This window comes from Dermacentor silvarum, chromosome 3 (genome assembly GCF_013339745.2).
Source record: "Dermacentor silvarum isolate Dsil-2018 chromosome 3, BIME_Dsil_1.4, whole genome shotgun sequence".
Classification (NCBI taxonomy): domain Eukaryota; kingdom Metazoa; phylum Arthropoda; class Arachnida; order Ixodida; family Ixodidae; genus Dermacentor; species Dermacentor silvarum.
In genome coordinates, this window is record NC_051156.1 from 134949989 (window position 1) to 134964620 (window position 14632).

General features: G+C 47.1%; 3 protein-coding genes across 7 annotated transcripts in view; all 3 read right to left on the reverse strand.

Moving 5' to 3' along the window:
* The window catches only part of LOC119445796 (CAP-Gly domain-containing linker protein 1), a 139685-nt gene extending 136580 nt beyond the window's left edge, over positions 1–3105 (reverse strand). Inside the window, exon 1 of one of the 2 annotated variants that reach the window (XM_049663648.1) lies at positions 2983–3105. In XM_049663648.1, coding sequence (XP_049519605.1) covers positions 2983–3090 — 108 coding nt within the window. In that variant the 5' untranslated portion in view covers positions 3091–3105. Of the gene's footprint in view, positions 1–2622; positions 2786–2982 lie in introns of those variants that run through there. The other variant, XM_037710077.2, reaches the window with a different exon arrangement.
* A 446-nt stretch (positions 3106–3551) lies between these two features.
* Positions 3552–4997, reverse strand: LOC119445799 (D-dopachrome decarboxylase-like). Of its 2 annotated transcripts, XM_049663649.1 has the most exons (4): positions 4766–4997; positions 4352–4524; positions 3639–3712; positions 3552–3598 (listed from the first exon to the last, which is right to left on the reverse strand). In XM_049663649.1, the coding sequence occupies exons 1-3, from the start codon at positions 4871–4873 to the stop codon at positions 3667–3669; spliced, it is 327 nt and encodes a 108-aa protein (XP_049519606.1). In that variant the 5' UTR covers positions 4874–4997; the 3' UTR covers positions 3552–3598; positions 3639–3666. The 2 variants fall into 2 exon arrangements, with proteins under 2 accessions (XP_049519606.1, XP_037566011.1); XM_037710083.2 differs by having other exon boundaries at positions 3552–3712; positions 4766–4996.
* An 809-nt stretch (positions 4998–5806) lies between these two features.
* The window catches only part of LOC119445793 (eukaryotic translation initiation factor 4E transporter-like), a 52671-nt gene continuing 43845 nt past the window's right edge, over positions 5807–14632 (reverse strand). For 2 of the 3 annotated variants that reach the window (XM_049663647.1, XM_049663645.1), the window contains exons 15-18: positions 13770–13982; positions 12108–12359; positions 11058–11279; positions 5807–9530 (exon numbers count right to left, since the gene is read on the reverse strand). In XM_049663647.1, the coding sequence (XP_049519604.1) occupies positions 9292–9530; positions 11058–11279; positions 12108–12359; positions 13770–13982 (926 nt within the window). In that variant the 3' untranslated portion in view covers positions 5807–9291. The remainder of the gene's footprint in view (positions 9531–11057; positions 11280–12107; positions 12360–13769; positions 13983–14632) is intronic. The other variant, XM_049663646.1, reaches the window with a different exon arrangement.

The window sequence follows — 14632 nt, forward strand, 5'->3', positions numbered from 1 at the left end:
AGATACACTACGTGGGAATATAAAGTTAAAATTTATCGCAGCAGAATGCAAGAAACACTGCAATGCACAAGAGAAAGAGTAAACACTGCAATGTATAAGAGCATCAAAAGCACAAGAAAAGAAGTGGATAGACATACCATAACATTTAGTAAATCCCCGCTCTGTAGCTTTGTCTCCGTGAGAGGGCAACTTTCTTACATTTATTTCTACCTGTATATCTGCAGTGCCTTCGCAAGATGTCACAGTACGCTGGAAACGCATAAACATTTATAAATACCGGCTCAAAATGTTACGGCCTAACTTTCCCAGCGCGTAGCGACAGTAGGCTTTAGCGAATGCACGAACAGCAGTCATGCAACAAATGCATATACGCTACAAACAAGTTGTAAAACGAGCTCTAAACTTTCATACAAATGCATATACTGAGCAATTAAACATGGCCACTCGAACACAGCGAGAGAAAGAACCGTAAAGGGTGGCGCAATACCAGAAACGATGGTGCAATACCAGAAACGATGGTGCAATACCAGAAACGGCGCAATATACCGAAGGACAAGTGGATGGCGACCCCCGCCATACAGTTCACCGTGACGACATGGTTTATGACGGCGACTACTTGGGTTTTTGTTCATTGTTCACCAGGAAAGAAATGGCTACATCGCGCTCGAAAGCAGCAAAAGTTGTAATAACGGTTCCTGCATTAAAACAGCCCGAATGCGGAAGAGTCCGTTGAAATCTGTGACGTCACACTCACGCACCGACACTGACGTTTCGGCACGGCATTCGAAAATGGAATGGAAAGTTTAGTCCCATTTCAACCAGCAGTAATCAACTTTCCTTTTTCTTCTGCCAAATGAATTGAGGTTTAAAAGAATACTTTACCAGTTTGAACTGATTCATTAGTATTAACTGTCCATTTAACTGCGTCGTTATCGCACGGTGTGGTGTCTATTAAGGCTGTAATTAAGGCAATGATGCCGGAAGCTCGCCTAAATTAGCACGTGCTAAATGCGCACCGTGTGCTTGCCGCTAACAACTTCCGTAGCGAGCTACTCAGCCGCACGCTACACACGGTGGTTTGTGCCTGCGTCGAACAGAGAAATGTTCCCTTCTCGGACGTCTCAGAGCCCACGATGACGCCAGTCTCTCCGGTCTTGGCTCGCCCCCGAAAGCAAGTAGGTTACAAGCTCCTCGATCGAATAGCCGCATCGAAAGTATTTATTATTATTATTATTATTATTATTATTATTATTATTATTATTATTATTATTATTATTATTATTATTATTTTGCATTCACTCGAGGAACACGCACTCGAAAGAGGCCCAACAAGCGTAATGCACTGAACTGCCGTCGCTCACTTCTCTTTTTTTTTTTTTTTCCCCTCGTCTTTGAGGAAGGCTTTCGTCACCTTCGAATCGACAACGGTGCAGCTCAGGAAACACCCGGTATGCAGCAAAGGCGCTCGAAACAAGCCGTCCAGCTCCCTCAGTTGTTGCAGCATCCCGCGGGCTCTCCCGTGTCTCCGAGCAAATAACTCATCGCTCGCTCAAGAACATTTTGAGCAGCAACGCCGCTTCACTTCCTTGCTACAGCAAACTTGAAGCGCGGCCAAGCACGTCCCTCCCGCATTTCCCCCACCCCTCACTCCGCTAACTTTACCTTTCTTCTTCTTTACGTTAGCGCATATTTTTTTATGGACGAACTTGAACTAACACGACAGCCGACGACAGCATGACAGTAGCGGAATCCCGTATCAACAGAGTTCGAACAGTTTCCCTCGCAAAGCGCAACTTTTTCTCGACAAATCAAAACCAACTGAGCACTACACAACGGCGACTCGTTACGTTTGGCTGGCGTGTAAAAGCATCCACATGCTGCCGACGAGTATCTCGAGTAACTGAACAGATCGACTACGGCCCTGTAAACGACACTGCTGAAGCGCTCTGTCAGTTCAAAAAAACACAGATGCTGCCCAGGGACTGCCCAGGGCCTGCCAACGCGGATGTCAGCAGGAACAGAAAGCGCACATCTGCAAGTACGTGCCGCACGCCCACGCAATGACCGAAGGCTATCCTGGCCAAAAAATATAAACGGGACGTCTCGAGTACGTTCTACAAGGACTGTCCGGGGTGCTGGAGAAAACAAAAAAGAAAACGAACCCGTATCCGTCTGGCCGAATCGATGCGTCTGGACGGATCGATGGTGTTTTCCCCGGTCAAAATACACGCGCTAGTTAAACAAACGAGCCGACTTGACGGGGCGTGTCACGGAGGATGAGGAGCCCGACAACAGCGCAGAAGAGTTGACAACCGATACGTGACCAGCAAAGGTCGGTGCGTCACCAGCTGTTCGCACAACCGACAGATTTGTATCACGAGAGCGCGCGTTTTTTTCTTCGGATTAGACACAACGTGACAAACATTGCGCAGAAATGTACGCAGGCTTATATATCGTACGGTGTTCAAGACAAGCTTCGTTATCAGTGACACAGCCTGCTTTTGCAATTAAAATACCGCTGACATTGAGATTTCAAAAGATGCGGACGAGACAGAGCGCACTGGGGTAAACGCGAACACGACTGTGGGGTCGCCTTCAACGAAATGAGAAACAGCCACTCACTTCAGGAAGACGCAGTTCCGCTGGAATCGGTCGTTGTCATAGTCCAATGTCGATGGTGCAGGGCTCGAATGACACACAGTAACGAAAACGGGTGAAACAAACTCGATAGCTATTTTCTGCGACCCCGAGCTAGCCTGCCAGCAGCAACTCCATCCAAAATTTTTGTTAAACCCATAGTTGCCGAACCGCAACGTAAATGTGGCCGAACGCAGCGAAATTGAACGCAGCAAAATAAACATAACACTAAACGCAGCACCAACGCTAAGCGCGGTAACACAATGGGATAAACGAAGCACGGAAATCAGGCTTTAAATGAGGAATTTTGGGTAATATAAAAAAAGTTAATTTCCACAAACTTACCTTTATGTGTATCGACGTTGTAACCGAAACTGGTGTGCGAGAAAACCTTGAGAGGCGAATTTCAACACTCACTCTGCGGTAAATTCCTCTGTTTCCACGGCGATGCATAAATGTTTTGCGTTCATTGTATAACTACACTGCACTCACACAAGTAGGAGGACGACATCCGTTTTACCGTCGGTTTCATGTGGTTTCAGCGTCAAACCGAAAGGAACATAACGCTGAGCAGCGCACACAACAACGCCGATCGCGTTCTCATTCTCGAAAACAATGGTCTTCCTTGTTCCTCTGTAAAAACGTGCTCGCAAGAAACGTGGCGGACCGGACAACGCGTATCCCAATCACGATGTTCACGACTGTCACGGTCACCTAAGCATCTAAGCTACCGATTTAGGCATAGCCGACATGGCTCAAGGCTGAACAGTTTTGCGTCGTGCGTTCCGCTCATTGTACCTGCACGAATGTGAAGGCACGCGTCATTATCAGATGCTTTGGACACTCGAAGAGGCCTTTCAATATGACGCAACAACTTTGAACAAGCCAAAAAATATATGTCACGCATAGGAAAGTCACGATAGCCGAAACTCTTTATTGCACATAATGGTACGCAAATGCCACAGCGCAGAATCCGCAACTGGAATGAAGAAAGCCCCAAAACAGCGCAGAGCGAAATGTCGCGGCCTCTCAGACGAGATCGTTGGGACTCAGGTCGAACAGAGTTATGACAATCCTGAAAATGAAAGAAAATTGACTAAGCGATGCACATCACGACAACACACACCGCAACCATGCCGCAACTTTCAGAAGCGAAACCGAAACTTAGACAAGCTTCTTTGGAATCGAACTGATATTGCTATGAAAGAGAAAAAGAAGTCTACAAACGACGCCAGTAGAGCTATTATTGCAATTTTTGAGAAAGGTTGCATGACATGGCTTGCATCAAATGGCATTTAAACAAGTGCGAGAGCGCGGCGACAACGGTCGATTCGATTCCGATCGTTCCTCCCATGGTTGCTTCGTGCGTAACATACGTTCTAGTAACGTTGCAACGTACGTACATGAGAACACCTGTTCCAGTGCTATAATATGCGCCTGCAACGTATTACGCGAGGAGGTCGCAGGTTGCGAAATGTGTGCAGGTTCGTGTCATCATAGAATAAGGAACCGGCTTCACGGCACGAGGCAGCAACCACTCGTCCTACCACCAAGCTGCACTAAAGCAAAACAAGGCCCTCTCGTGGTTCGTAATTCCCAACAGAAATCGGCGACTTCGCGAAATCTGTTCATCTGCACCTCAAGCTTTCTCGCGAAACAACTAACCGAGTTTGGCACCGGCAGACCGAAAAATAACCACCAGACGCACTATTACCTTTTCGGCGGCATGGCCAAGTTTTCCGAGAGGAAGTCCCTCAGTTTGCTGCCGTACTCCTTATTTTTGTCTGGAGAGAACACGTTGATGGAATGAATCGAGCACAGACAGTTGGGATCGGTCGTGCCGGCTCTTGACATTTCCAAACCTGGTTCCACAATAACGGTCACTTTCTGTAAACACAAAAGGTAGGGGTCACGTTCTACGCGCTGAAGGGTCATACGCCGTCAAAATCGTAGACTCGGCTTAAAAAGATTGCTGGACTGGAAAACTTATGTTAGCTGGCGTAGTTGCGTAGAAGCTTAACTTACGTGCGCTACCAAATAACTCGAAGCTTTCAAACTTATCACCTAGAGTACAGCGTGCACTGCGATCAAACATTCGCGCAATACACGTTCGCAACGCAAATCTCACCTCGATATCTTTCTTCAGGAGGGTGGCAACATACTGGGCAAACCTGACGTTGAAACCATTCGGAATTTTGCTCGCTAGAAGATTCGTCTTGAGTGTGCAGAGAGGCATGACGGAGTTAAAAGGTGCGCACGTTGCACCGATGCCGCTGCGTAATGAGTCGCCGCGCGAGTAGTGCCTGATCGTTATCTTTTAACGAGGGCTGATAAGCGGTGGGGGCGGCACCAGTGGACCGCCCCTAACAGCCAGCAGCCACCATTGATGCCAGACGACAGGCCATGGCATCAAGCCGCGTTTCCACAACTTCGTCGTAAAGAGTACCCCGATGACTTCGCTATGTTGTACGGGTGCCACAAGGTGCATTATCGATCGCGATACAGCCCCATCAGAATTATATTTATCTATCCCGATTGGCTCATTTAGGTTGTCTGCGGAAGGGATCGAAAAATTCGATACAGATCGGAGCCGCGCGACATCCGCGTTAGATCAACGCATTACACGTCTCAAGCATTTTATATAAAGCTGTCTGTTGGGTGCGCAGCCTGTATCATGTCTAGTCGATCTTCTCCGAGTAAATACAGCTGACGTTGAAATAAAACGCCGAAATGGTTCCATGAACTTACGAGCGTGCGGTTAGCCTTTTGTGCTTTTTCTGCGTTTACTTTACACGACTGCAGCGCAAGCTACGAAAAATTTGAGGTTGAGAAGCGGGCAGACGGCCTTGCCACTCGCGCTTTAAGGCAACAAGGCCGCGCACAACATCGCATACAGATTGCCCAAGCCGTTGTCAAAAATAGACTACACTGCACTTTTCACCATCCAAGTCATTCGGCTGCGTGGTGAAGTTCCGCATTAAACTGCTGACACGATTCATACCTCTGGATAGTGGGCAGAGTTCTTTTCATTCCCCAGGGCAATGGAACTTGTTGCACGCCACAGGAACTCTCAACTTGGTGCTGACTGCATTTGGTGTAGCGATACTCGCAGCATAGTTTCCACAACATAAGGTGGTTTAATGCACACATGGAAAGAAACTGACAAGGCTTCAATAAAAAGGCACAATTTATTTCAGAGAGGAAGGAAAAAGAGCGCAGCAGGGTCTGAATTGGTTCAAATCGAAATGCTTTAACCAGTACATTCAAATGCAGCCTTGGGTGAAGCTGCTGCCAGGTTTTTGTTCACACTTCAAGCCTTATCTTTATAACAAGTTTTGGAACAGGAATTTGGAACAGGGATGCTTTGACTACAATATATATATCGAAGGGAAGGAGAGAAAAAAATATAGCAGGATTGAAGAACCATTTCACTCTTATATAATTCTTAAAACTCTTCTTGAGTTACAACGCAACACTTTTTTTTTTCCACTGTTGCTCACTTGCACGAACACACATGCTCACAGGAAACAGTCTTGCTATTTACAGAAAAAACGCACACCGTCGACGCACGTCGGTACCAACATTAATCCAACCGACTAATGCGTAATACACCACAATACTCCTCCCATTGGAGACACGGAAACAAAACATCGCCAACTACAACTACGGGCCATCAAAAGAAGTAACGGGACTTTTTTTTTCTCCCCTTAACCTTGAGTGCATTTAGGCAGCGAAACAGTGCTACACAAAGCTCCGACAATTTGCGACATGGCAGAGGGAGGACGTTTACGCGTTTCGTTCGCCTAGGTTATGTACAGAGATGCCTAATGCACAACAGACCTGTTCCGATGGGGGACCCAAGAAACCAAAAAAAAAAAAAAAGTTCGAAAACCCAGGAGACACTGCTATTTACAGCACAGTTTTAACACACGCTGGACAGGTATATATGCTACTGCTACTGACAACTACTGAGCACCAAATATAAACTTGCAGAAAAAAAAAAAAAAAGACACCAGAATGGTTACCACTGCTTTGAAGGGAAAAAAAAATCTTAGAACACAAGTATGTACTACTGGAGACCCGCATTTGTTTTCGCACAGACACACACACTAGTAGATAAGGACAACACAGAGTGAAGTGATGACCAGAACAACATCCGGGCAGAGGAGGCTTGCAGGGCACACAAGACCGGGAAAATAAAAAAATACGGGTGGTGGAGGGGGGTTGCACACAACAAAGAGGGCATGAAGAGCTGAAATGACTATCACAGACTTTTATTTTTACTTTTTTTTCTCAGACACAAGCTTATGTCACTTATTTTGAGAAAAGTCTTTTTCAAATTTTTTTTTCACTTTTCAAAGCTCTTTTTATCCCCATCCGAACTAAACATGGACGTCACAATCTCACACAAGGGACCTGAAAAAGAAACCACAAAAAACATGGAACGTACATTTACAGTCACAACAAATTAAAAAAGAAAGAAAAAAAGAAGCAGAACCAGCTGCATGTTTTTGACGTCATTGGAACGAAGCAACGTCAAGTGAGGAAAAAGAGCGCAGTACTAGTGCCCACAGCCCATGCACGACAGTGGTAAATGACTTCAGCACCCAGTGCTAAACTGCCAACGGCAAAATGCACGGTGGTGTGGTGGTGGTGGCCTTTCGCAGCAAAACGACGGTTCACACAGAAGGAAGCAGTGCAGCAGCTTCGGCAGCTACAGCCGTCAATCAGATGCAAGATGCGGCAGTACTTCTGATGCAGTACGAGTTACGACAAGCAACAACAGGCTCAAGCAAAGAGAAACAAAAGAAAAGTGCCAGCCTGAGTCTAGTGTATAGACCGTTGCAAGAAAAAAAAAAAGACAAAAGCAAGCAAAAGAAAGACTTGAAGCACCTGCAGATACAAAAACATATGTTACAACATAAGCTAGTAACATGCATCGAAAGGGAAGAAATTTCAGGCTAGATTGTCACTAATCAATGTCGAGCAGTGCCACCCTGGAGGTACATGTGCTCCCTCATTCAATGAGACTTTCAGCCACATTGCGTGAACAAGTAAGTGCCTGCTTCCCTTGAGGCTCTCAAGTAACCACTTGATATAACAGCAGCCTAGATAGTCAAATAAAAAAAGGAGTCGAATAGTTAAAGATGCACAAATGAGCTGGAACAATGAAAAATGGGACTTCTCGCAATGTACAGAACTAGCACGAGCCGTCTTGGAGCTACAGTGCGCAAACTGGAATCAACGTGCCAGTTCATGTAAATAAAGAACAAAACAATACGGGCACATCGAGGGGTAACAAATGTTAATGCATACACAAACGTACGACGCAGAAGATTACATCGACAACTCTGCACGTAGAAAAAAAAAAGTGAGCTGAACAGAATTTGCCTGCACAAGGAAAAGAAAAACACCGCCAACGAGACACTGCACTTTGAATGCGTACAATGCAAAGGACAAACAAGAACGACAAGGTGCAATGTTTCCTATAGTATCCCTACTAATGCACAAAACTAGAACACACAAACAGAATGGCACAGGACACAACTACGAGCCTACACAAGAACTGCACGAGACACAAACACGCGCACACACACACACCACACTGCGCAGACCCGCGCAGCCAGAGCAATGGTTCTCTCTTCCTCAAACAGACTTCTTCGCAGCAGGTACAACACCACTGCCGATCCCCAAATAACGCGACTTGCATGTGCGAACACACTGGGAGGAGGAAACCACCAGACGAACACGAGGGACAGTGTACAGAAGAGTACACACAAGAAAAAGAGAAAGAAATGCAGCCACTTTTTTCCTCTCACTTTGTACTTCGGCTGCAGAGGAAAAAGCTCAAATGACAAAATTTCAAATACAAACCCAGAAGAAGAAATGAATTAAATTAAAGTTCTCTCTCTCTTTCTCCAATGAAGCAGGAGGCACACAAACACTCCTTGCATAGAACCAAAACAAGGTTTACAGACCACAAAAAGTTGTAAAGTAATACAGACTATGCACTTTCTCATGTGTTCCTTTGAATGCTGTTCTTTTTTCTTTTTTGCAACGCTAGCCTTTTGCAGCATACAAACAAGCTGAACAATGTAAGCAAAGGCAAACTAAAAAGAGCTGGGAGAAGGTGTCCCACATATGACGGCAACAATAAGCTCCTCACATGTCGCACAGGGTGCATTTATGTTAGTTGTACCTCCATTCCCCACCATCGTCATCAACAGCACCTGAATGGAGAGACGTAGGGGTACACAAACAGTACACTTGAAACACTGCTGCTTCACTCGAACCACCTTTTACCCGACCATGTTGAACACGCACAAGTTGCCCCAAGAACACAAAAAAAAGCACGACTGGAGAAGTACTGCCCCTCCTATGTTCCACAGCATCTGCCTACTAAGTGGCACCGGGTCACGCACGGTGCACTGGGGGGGTGCTTTGGCAAAAGGGGCCCGACAGGCCTGCCAGAGAGGCACCCAACATCTTCAGGCATCCTCCGAGAGGGTGAACGATGGGCAGAAAAGTGTGTCGTCTGCCACGACGAGCGCACAGGGCATTGTGAACAGGCTGCTGCTGTTGGACAGGCCGGCACAGAAAAGTTCCCGGCGAGAGAAACTGTTGCAGGCAAAAGGTGGTGATGTCACTCGTTGCTCAGTTCTTGACGGCTGTAGCCTGCTGCTGCTGACGCTCTACCTCCTCGACGAGCAGGGCCTTCTGGTGGGGAACGGGGGGCAAGGTGGGCTGGTAGAGCACGTCACTGCCAAACCACTTGGCCAGATTGGCGGGCGGCACCCCGGCTGCCGCAGCTGCTGCAGCCGCAGCCGCTGCTGCTGGCACAGCGGGCCCACGACCGGGGAGTCCACCGGGCACCATGCCGGCACCCTTGGCATCTGCACAGGGCAACGCCATGAGGCGCATTGGTGGATTTAAATACAAATAGAGGGACGTCGCTGATTGGCCAAATTGGTAATCCATTAATGTAGTGTATGGCGCTAAGGTTAAACGTGGGCGAGCCCTGGTCACTCGTCTCATCCACGTTTAACCTTTACACTCTACACTCATGACAAGCAGTGGGTTGTAGCCTAATGCTGTAAATGAATGCATGGTGGGTTACAGCCAAAATGCTGCAAATGAAAGCTAACCAACACAGCCTAACCTAGAAGTGTATTGACCAACAGCTTGCTCAAAAGCATAATCAAGTTCATGGAAGAGGCCTTCGCAGGGTTTGTAGCAGCTTTTGGGGAAAGGATTCCAAGAATTTTTCAAGTACCTACTGCCAAAGCTCTGACCACCAAACATTTTCAGGAGACTAAAGCAGCATACCATATTTACTCGATTGTAAGAAGCTTTTAAAGGGACTGAACCACTTTTTATCGAAGTGGAGAAATGCATTTGAAGTTAAAATAGGCTATTTCAGAAACAATTTGCTGCAAAAAGTACTTTAATGCATGGAGCATAAGTGGAGTAATTGGCAATCAAACACGGCATTTGCGGTGCTTCCACTCTAATGATTTGCACAATGAAGGCTACAGCGAAGCAGGGTGTGCCCTCAACTGAATGTCACCATGGCACGCAATTAAGTTTGATTATAGATGTTAACGTAGACTCCACTATTCCGATTTCGGCCTCTACCCGATACACCAAACGCAAGCCAAATCCAGTTGTCCTCAGCAAGTCGCAGTGCACTTAGCCAGTGGACTCGTCGCGGCACCCGGCGGTGGCTGCGGTATCTAAGCTACGTAGCAGACCGCAGCTACATTGAACTGTAGTGCGTATGCACAGCGTTAGCATTGTGCACGACGGGGCTTAAGTGCGTGCTCGCACTCAATGCTCGTCTGACTGCGCTAACATGGCGCGGTCCGGACCAGCTTTTTCCTTCACCAGCTTGACCGTTGGATATTAGTCACATCCAACTTCGCATTTTGAAGCACTATCACCAAGTCTGCCAAGGTGTCTAACCAGTAGTGGCCTGGAGTGAGCGTGTACTATTAAACGTGCATGTGGTCCAATCTATTTCACGTGGTTCGAGGCTAGTTGAGCATTCAAAGCTATTAGTGGCACCCGACCGCTATGACACCGATAAGCAGGGTGGCCAAAGTTTAATTCTTACGCAGGTGGCCATGACCGAGTGGGAGCAGACTGTAGTCGGATTCTTCCGGAAGTATGCAATTATCAGAATTCAAAAGCAGATTTTCGCTTACTTCAGCCCGTTTATTAAACTTGGTCAATAAATATACACAGTAACAGTAGGAACTTAAAGCAACAAATTTGTAAAACATAGAAATCAGGGACACGAACGGAATGCTTTGCCATGCTTTTTGATGCTGTTACCTCCCAACCTGCTTACACCCAATGCCAATGCTGTCTCATCACAAATGGCCCCCACTCCAGTGCCTTGCACAAAACAGCATACTCACCGCGGGGTCCTGTGGCATTGGTCACAAAGGGGTGCGCTGGGGATGGGTGCAAAGAGGGTGCGAAGGGGGATGGGCCCACAGCGGAAGGGGCAGCGGCACCCCCAAGCAGTAACTGCTGGAATGCCAGCGGATGGAGACCCTGGGCCAGGGCCTGCTGCAGCATTTCAACAGAGGGGCCACGCCCACTGCCGCCACCGGCCACACCTTTCAGTCCACCAGCTGCTGCATGGCACACAGAGCACAAGATGGTCACACGGTACACCCACAAGTGGCATGAAGGACAAAACGGTAGTTGGGCTACACATACAGCAGAATCTCGTAGCATCCAACATATTCTCCAAACAAACTGTACTATTGGAAAAAATTTATCCAGAAAAAACGAATTATGCAGAATCGTATCAACGAGGTTGCACTGTACAGCGAAATGTTTTTATAACGAAGTGCTTGTGACATCGAAAATACTTTGTTATACAGGTACTACTAACTTGCACACTTTCTCTGGCTCCAATCTAGAGTGAGCTCCGCATCGACTTGGAGCGCAGTAGGAATCAGCCAAATGTACCTATAAGGCGCACGCTTACTCTATGGTTCGACTCGGTGGTGCAAGACATCAGAAATAGTTGAAAATGTGTGCAATGCCTCCAGCCGCTCTTACAGCCGCATGGCACTTCCAAGGAATGCCTTGTTTGTGCAAAACCTGGAGCATTCTAAGTTTCCAAAGAATCCTTTCCTCCCCATATACAGTCGTTACTTTTTTTTTTTTTTTTGGTTTACGCTTTATAGGAGATTTGCCCAGTGTTGTATCAGGTGTCATCATCATCGCTTTGCGACCGAGTGGTAGCCACTGAAAGTGCCACTGGCTGTTGTGCTAACAGTTGTTGCTAGACGCGGCTGTGTAAAACTTGCACTTTACAGTCGTGGTCCAACTGTCACCGATGCCTCACTCACTCGCTGCTCTACCATACCATTAGAGTCTGGCTGAATCAAATTCACATCCCTATTAACACCACTCGCAGTGGTGCGGAAGTATTCTAAGCTCACTGCACTGACCGTGGTGGGCTCGGGAAGCAGCCATGGCAGCAGATGGAGGAGCTGCCGGGCCGCCAGCAGCCATAGCTCCACCCGCCGCAGTCCTCATCATGCCCGGCAGCTTGATGGCGGGGTGCTGCTGCTGCCTGACTAGGCCCAGCACACCTGGTGGAGGAGGCACCCTCTGCTGCTGGAGAAGGCGCTGCTGCTGCTGCTCAAACAGCTTGGCCATCATGTCCACCTCTCCACCACCTCGCATGAGGCTGCCCGCAGCTGCGTATATGCAGACAACACAGGGGGACAGAGGGTTGATTCATCGAATTTGCCATGGCAAAGCTACACTGGGGACAAGCTAGGGTTCTGCAACACGCACCTAGATCAGCGCATGGACATTTTTGCAACCTGACCCCATCGAAACCCAGCTGCCTCAGCCAGATATCATACCCGCGAAGTCGCGCGCAGAATATAAGTTACCAAACTACCACAGCGAGTAGCTGTACAGAGGGCCCATACCATCTTTCAAGGAAAATTTTTACGTGTTTCAAAGACACCCAAGACCCTGACAACACCTTTACAAAGACTAAAGCAGTCTTATGTTAGCTTGGAAAGAAAACAAATAGCAAGAATTGGCATAATTTTGTTGTGCACGAACAAAAAAAAAACAACAAAACAAACAAACAGCAAGCATGCAAGCAAACAACCGCCAAACGTAACAGGAAAACTCCGCAAGCTGCTAAACAGATTGGCTTGGTTCACATCAACCTCGTTTATGGCCAGATTTCCAAGAAAACTGCCAAGCTCAGCCAAAAATGAAAACAATTTTAAACGACTCCGTGACACTTAATGATTATCAGGGTCTTGAAAGTGGCAGTGATATTCAAGGGCTTTGAAGGGCCACTACAATACCTGCGTGCACCACCGAACAAGAAGCTGCTTTCAGAACAGATTGTTACATTTTGTGTGACAACACCCGGCATCGTGCCTGATGGCAGCAATGGGCGCAGGCTGAACTATGAGATGTAGCATAATGCTGACTACAAGTTTTGTACTTTTGTTCATCACGCACACTTTCTACTAGTAGTAGCCAATCCACGTGCTCCAAAAGCGACTCGATGGCCCCAGAAGTAGAGACAATGGCTACTTTGATATCTTCAGACATTACACCTAAATACATCTCAGAAACATATGAACACCAATAAACAGCCTGGAAAGCCTAATTATTTAGTACGCTTTCATCTTTGGCCACATTCTGCTGGGTTCCAGACAATTCAACCTCGAACAATTCCAGCATCCTTCTTTCAAGGGTAAATTTATGCAATTTAACAATGTTCCAGGTCACATTTGTAATGGTGTGAAAGGACACGAAATGTTGGAAACAGCATTGAATGGGTACCATGGCACTCGTAGCAACATGTGAAGCGAATTTTCCTCTGCACCATTTATGTGACCCCCGTGTTCAAATGCAATGCAAGATGCAGGAACATTGCAGAATGGCAATGCATCAAATGAGAACATATAAATAGGAGTCAATGGGCTTTAAAACAGCACAGGGAAAATGTGATGTAGCAGCTGGGAAAGCGCGACAGCAACGAAAGTATCAACGGGCTTCCACTGTATGAACACCATTACAACTATGAACCAACTAACTACACCAGCCACAAGTACACATCACACCAGACTCACCCTGCTGCTGAGAGGCGTGCTGCTGAATCAGCTTGGGGTTCTTGGCATCAGACGAAGTCTGTGGCTGGGCAGCTTGGTTGCCCTTTATGATGGCCCTGCCTATGGTGGGGGCCCGTGGCACTGTGCCATTGTTCATTCGATGTTGCTGCTGCCGAGGCGTGCCATCACTGGGCGATGTTTCCCCATTGGCCTTGTTGCCACCTTTGTCAGAGGCTGCACAGTGAATTGAAAACAATGTAGCCAACATGAGCCAACGTTGTGCTCAAGGACAGAAGTGCTGACACCAAGCGTGCGAGAGCCGAGCACATTAAGCGCCGACAAAGATGGTGCCTCGTTGCCATCCTTGGAGAACTGGGTAGTATATAGCGACGTGTGCAAAAAAAAGGGGGGGGGGGGGGGCGCAGGTGAATTCAAACGCAGCTACGGGTTACACTGGGCTCGTGAAGGTAAGGCTAGCAATGACAATTTTTACAAAATGTAAATGGCACCAAAATCATTTCTCGCTTGTAATTATTGGCATAGACAGCACCAGGTATCCAACATGAAAAAAAAAAAAAAAAGGTTTCTAACAACAAACTAAGAACGAACCAGCAGCACTTTCGAAGAACTTCTGCAATTGTTTTTTTTTTTTTTTGTGTCTGTGCTTGCATGCCTGCCATTTTTGTACCACGACACCTAATCTGCATTTTGCCTAACAATGTTCTTGCTACCCCACACCAGCGCTGCAGAGAACAACACAGCATGAAAAATGCCTTACAGAAGAGTGCCTGCCCAACTGCCACGCACAGAACGGTGCATGCACAAGCGTGTTCAATCAATGCAATGAGCGCTATAGGAGCGGGTTAACAGAGGGAAATATACAC

Coding starts and splice junctions, on each gene's coding strand:
- LOC119445799 (XM_049663649.1), bottom strand. CDS start 4,873: ATGCCTCTCTGCACACTCAAGACGAATCTTCTAGCGAGCAAAATTCCG. Junction 4,525..4,765: donor TCCTGAAGAAAGATATCGAG/GTGAGATTTGCG, acceptor TTGTGTTTACAG/AAAGTGACCGTTATTGTGGA. Junction 3,713..4,351: donor TTGGCCATGCCGCCGAAAAG/GTAATAGTGCGT, acceptor TTTCATTTTCAG/GATTGTCATAACTCTGTTCG.